Source organism: Stegostoma tigrinum, chromosome 13 (genome assembly GCF_030684315.1).
Source record: "Stegostoma tigrinum isolate sSteTig4 chromosome 13, sSteTig4.hap1, whole genome shotgun sequence".
NCBI classification, from domain to species: domain Eukaryota; kingdom Metazoa; phylum Chordata; class Chondrichthyes; order Orectolobiformes; family Stegostomatidae; genus Stegostoma; species Stegostoma tigrinum.
In genome coordinates this window covers 51,366,192-51,371,092 of record NC_081366.1, presented here as the reverse complement: position 1 = coordinate 51,371,092, position 4,901 = coordinate 51,366,192, and the positions used below count along the sequence as shown (strand labels likewise).

The 4,901-nt window shown below is 47.0% G+C and overlaps 1 protein-coding gene across 1 annotated transcript; it reads right to left on the bottom strand.

Annotated features, from left to right (window-relative positions):
• Positions 1-438: 438 nt before the first annotated feature.
• On the bottom strand, positions 439-3,281 carry adrb2a (adrenoceptor beta 2, surface a). Its single transcript, XM_048543641.2, has one exon. The coding sequence runs from the start codon at positions 3,008-3,010 to the stop codon at positions 1,757-1,759; it is 1,254 nt and encodes a 417-aa protein (XP_048399598.1). The 5' UTR covers positions 3,011-3,281; the 3' UTR covers positions 439-1,756.
• Positions 3,282-4,901: the final 1,620 nt, after the last annotated feature.

The window sequence follows — 4,901 nt, the reverse complement described above, 5'->3', positions numbered from 1 at the left end:
TGAAGTCTGAACAGTTTCTACCAGTTAACGAAACTGGCCTGTTTTCTAACGCAGTAATAACTAACTACCAGCTGCTATGTAATTTATCCAAACTTTTCGTCCAAAAGATGGGGGCAAAATCTAAGATTATATATAGTCCGAGCTATTGGAAGTCGGCGGATTTTGATGACAAAGAAACGTAGTGACGATAAGTTTAGCTACGAATACTTTGTTTTAAATTAAGCTAAAATCACGCAATGAAAGTGATTTGAAGATATAAAGTTTTATTTGTACACGAATAGACAGCCAATATTGATTCTAAATAATAAATATCCAAAATTGTTTCGTTTCTTAATTACCTGAATTCATATGAAAATCCAAAATAACTGTTTTGTTTTGACGTTGTGCGAAAATATATCGACCCAGAAATCAAGTAAACATTGAACTGCCCCATGCCTGTTCAGCGCCGAAATCACGAGCATTTATTGCACATAATCCCACAAAGATCCGCTCCAAGCGTTGGCGTACAGGAAAATTCCAATACCCGGACTCAGGAACTAGACAATGCCACAGAAAGCTCAGGTTAACATTTCAGTAGGATAGCTTTTGACTGACATTGGTACAAGGTAATTATTTACTATTAAAAAAAGTTTTTCTTGTTGTTGTTCGACACTTATTCACGTGAAACCACGCAGTCTCTATCTGCGAAACGTATGGGGGGCGGGGAATGGAAAACGACAAGCCTCACCTTCATTGCAAAGAGAAACGTCCAGAAGAGCTACAGCGATAATGGGAACTGCAGATGCTGGAGAATTCCAAGATAATAAAATGTGAGGCTGGATGAACACAGCAGGCCAAGCAGCATCTCAGGAGCACAAAAGCTGACGTTTCGGGCCTAGACTGAGCTTCAGCACTGTTTGACTCGAAAAAGTGCAACATTGCAAAATACAGTTACGCACTTAAAGGTCACAACGAACACACCACAGTACAAGTACAGACACAAAATGTGAACGCGCCGGCAAATGAGCACACACGTTTGTTTTCTATTTTATGAAAATGCGTGGATGAGGAATGGGAAGGGGTGGGGTGTTTCCTAACTCGAACTGCGCGCACGCAGTTGCAAACCCGTTGGACATCTAACTTTGAGAAATCGGATAGACTGGACCCTTCCTCCTCCTCATATACAGACATCCCACTCATTTCTCTTTGTTGGGAGGAAGTTGGGCGATCTCGCTACTTAGTGACCGCAATGCACATCTCTTTTCTCACTGTCTAACAGCTACTGTACTGACTATTTGACTCCAATGTTTCCAGCAACTGCACTCAACAATCCTTCTTTGAGATCCCTTCTTCAGCCGAATAAATCGCCTGATGTTTTGTGATATAGATCACAATCCCTTCTAAAATGGTGTGCCAGTGAGCATCCAAGGGGGTAAAGAGGGCGCAAAAATGCTTTCAGTAAGGTCGACATGGCCTTTATATAATAGGCGTCATGCGAGTTGTAAACATTTAAACACTCCGTTAATGCTCATGTAGCAACATTCAAGAATTGTCCTTCTGTTTTACTGAGCTGGCTTACATCTCCCGCGGGGCGGGCTGGGGGTTCACACACTTTCACCACAACGTCCTTGCATTGCGTTCACTGAGTTATGAGGTAGGCGAATGCATGAAAAGTACAAGCGGAATCGAGCTGGAACATCTCGTCTTACTCAGTGTCAAGTTCGTGTGCCCCCTGTTGCTGAGTTCCACTAGTTGTGTGGGTGTCGGTTAGCCGCCGCTATATGACCGAATCTAGGAGCCTGTGTTCATTGCCATCGGGCTGGGGGCTGCAGTTCGCAGCTGCGGGCGCCGCTCCTTCGAAGCTGCAGGGCAGACCGTTCGTCAGGCGATCCTCGCTCGGCACGGGGTTGTCATTGGGATAACTGCTGTGGTGGGTGGACGGCAGCGAGCCCCGGCAGCCCCACAGCACCGTCTTGAAGGCATGCCTGAAATCCGAACTGCGGCAGTATATGAGCGGGTTAAAGGCCGAGTTGGAATAGCCCACCCAGTTCAGGAAAATGAACACGGTGTTGGAGATGCTGTCCTTAAAAATGACATTGACGATATTCACCACGAAGAAGGGCAGCCAGCAGAGGGTGAAGACGCCCATTATAATCCCCAGCGTCTTCAGAGCTTTGTGCTCCTTCAGATTGAGAAACCTGGGCGTCCTTTTCTGCCCCTGTTTGGCAGCTTTGCCATTCACAGAAGGGGCAGGCTGGTTCAAGTTGTTGTTGAGATTGTGGAAGCGACCCTGGTACTTGTTGATCTTCTTCAGCTGCTGCCTGGCTTCCTGAAAGACCCGGGTATAGAGGAAGACCATGACGAGCAGGGGCAGGTAGAAGGATACAATGGAAGAGGAGATGGCGAACTCTTTGTTGGTGAGGAACTCGCAACACCTGGGGTCGGTGTAACATTTCTGGGAGTCCGGGTCATCCAGCCTCCACCAGCCCATGTAGATGGGCAGGAAGGAAGTGAGAGCCGCTACCATCCACACTAGGAGCACCACCAGCCGCGCTTTGCACTTGGTCAGCAGCGTTTGGTAGCGGAAAGGCGAGGTAATGGCCAGGTAGCGGTCCAGGGCGATCACACACAGGGTGCCAATACTCGCCGTCACGCACAGAACATCCAGCGAGGTCCAGAAGTCGCACCAGAAGTTTTCAAAGTACCAGACGCCGGTGATACTGCGGACCCCACCGAACGGGACAACGATCAGCCCCATCACCAAGTCTGCACAGGCCAGCGACGTGATGAAATAGTTGGTGACCGTCTGCAGCCGCTGGAAGCGGGCAATTGCCGTGATCACCAGCACATTACCGAACACGATCACCAGCACCATGACCGACATGACGATACTGACAATGATCTTCCAGGCCGGGCTCAGCTCCTTGCGGGTGACCGCGCTCTCGCTCCCCGGAGCTGCGCTGCTGTTCAGCATGTAGGGGCTCAGTGGGAAATAGACACTGCTCTCTGAGCTACTCTCCTGCGAGCCCATTCTCAGCGGCGCTGCACATAATGCCAGCAGCTCTCCCTTCTCCTCACACTCATATCACTCGGTGACTCTACAGCCGGCCACTTAGCCCTCTCTCTCTCTCTCTCTCTCTCTCTCTCGCCCGTTCGTTGCAGAACTCCGCTTTGTGGATTCTGTTTGAGCGCTCCTTCCTTTTCGCTTCTATATAGCGCCCAAGGGGGGCGGAACGTCATAATCTTTCACAACCAATCGCCGTCTACCTGCAGCTTCAAACCTCGAAGCCTGCACCCATCGTTAGCTGCACTATTTACCTCCAAGTATTAGACACAAGTGGCGTGTTCCCCGTCAGTCCGACCACCACTGGGGCTCAGTAACTCAACTTCACAGTATTCAGAAAGGATACAGGATTCGGGGCTATTCATATAAATGGGAGAAGTAGCCATTTGTCAATCACAAAAAAGACATACTTTTATAGTAAATTGCCACTTTTTAAAAAAATTCTAGGCTTGAGAAATTCTCTGCAGAAACCAGCATTCGTGCCAGATTCTCACCATCACAGCGCAAGGAACACAGACGCTGAAGTCTGACTTCCCCCCCCACCCCACCCCCACCCTCCAAAGCTTCTGACAGCGCGTACTCCCAATCTGAAGTTTACTGGGATTCTGCTACTCGAATCGAGACCTCCCGGCTTCAATTTCACCCTCCCCTCGAATGAAGTCGCGCATTGTTTTTTTTTTCTTCTTTTCCTGAAGACGATATTCCTGTTCTGAAATGTGACGGGTAAGCAGTGGAGGTAGGCTCAGTGCAGACTTCCTGACTTCTCTTACGCCGGCTAGGCACACGCGCGCACACACACGGAGCTTCACACACTAACTGTAGTCAACACTCACTTTGCCACTTGAGGCTATACGCTGAACCGGGACCGCTCGGTCATGAATCAAACCTGACCCAAACTCTACATTCCGGTTAGGGACATACACCAGGCTTTATTTCACTGCCCACAGTGATGGGCCAGCAGACTTGCCATCACAAACACAGTGCAAAAAGGTGTGCCTCCCATTTATTTCTGCACATTGGCAGAGTTATCGCCTCCTCCAGACAAAACGGAAGTTTTGCTTTCTTTCTCTGTTGTGCCTGTCCTGAAAGCTTTCAGATATGTTTCCATCTCCACAAGTTCGATGTTCGTTGTGGTAAGCGCATTAGACCATTTTACACTATGTTAACTGCACAAAATAAATGCAAACTGTTGTTGGACACGCATAACTGTAATACTTCGCGAGATTTCTAGAACAGCGCGAATTGTTCTACGTTGCCGACTTATTTTATCTAAATGCTGAATTCTCCAAAACATTTTGATTTCCAGGGAGACAATCGCTCCAATGGTTAAGTGTACGATCTCGCTGGGCTGATGCATTATTTGCATATGTACGTTCAAAGGATGTCAATTGAAACTGTCTCTCTTGGTATCTGATGTTTTATTAAAATATTTACTGTGGCAATATACTTAATAGCATGTTCCCTGGAAAAATATACCCTACTGACATTCCCAAGAAACTACCTCGGTGAATATAATTTTTAAACCAAAATTAGCTACAATTTGAAGTAATGGATTATATCCTAAAGTAAATCAAAATATTGTCGTCAGCTTGGGTTATTATGTAACATTTGCGCCTCTGAGTCAGTTCAGGATCTAATCATCTCAGAAGGTTCCAGCATAATTATGTTGAACGAGGTTAGAAGTTTGGATGACAAGTGTGCTTTCGTGTGACCGTTAAATATCTCCTAACAGTAATGGAAGGATAAGCAGGGAAGTAGTGCCTGGTTACTTAGTAGCAGTTTCATTTTTGTCTCAGTTCATCCACTCAACTGACCCCAAATATCTCTTCTGTATGGAATCCAAATCGTTCTCTATTTT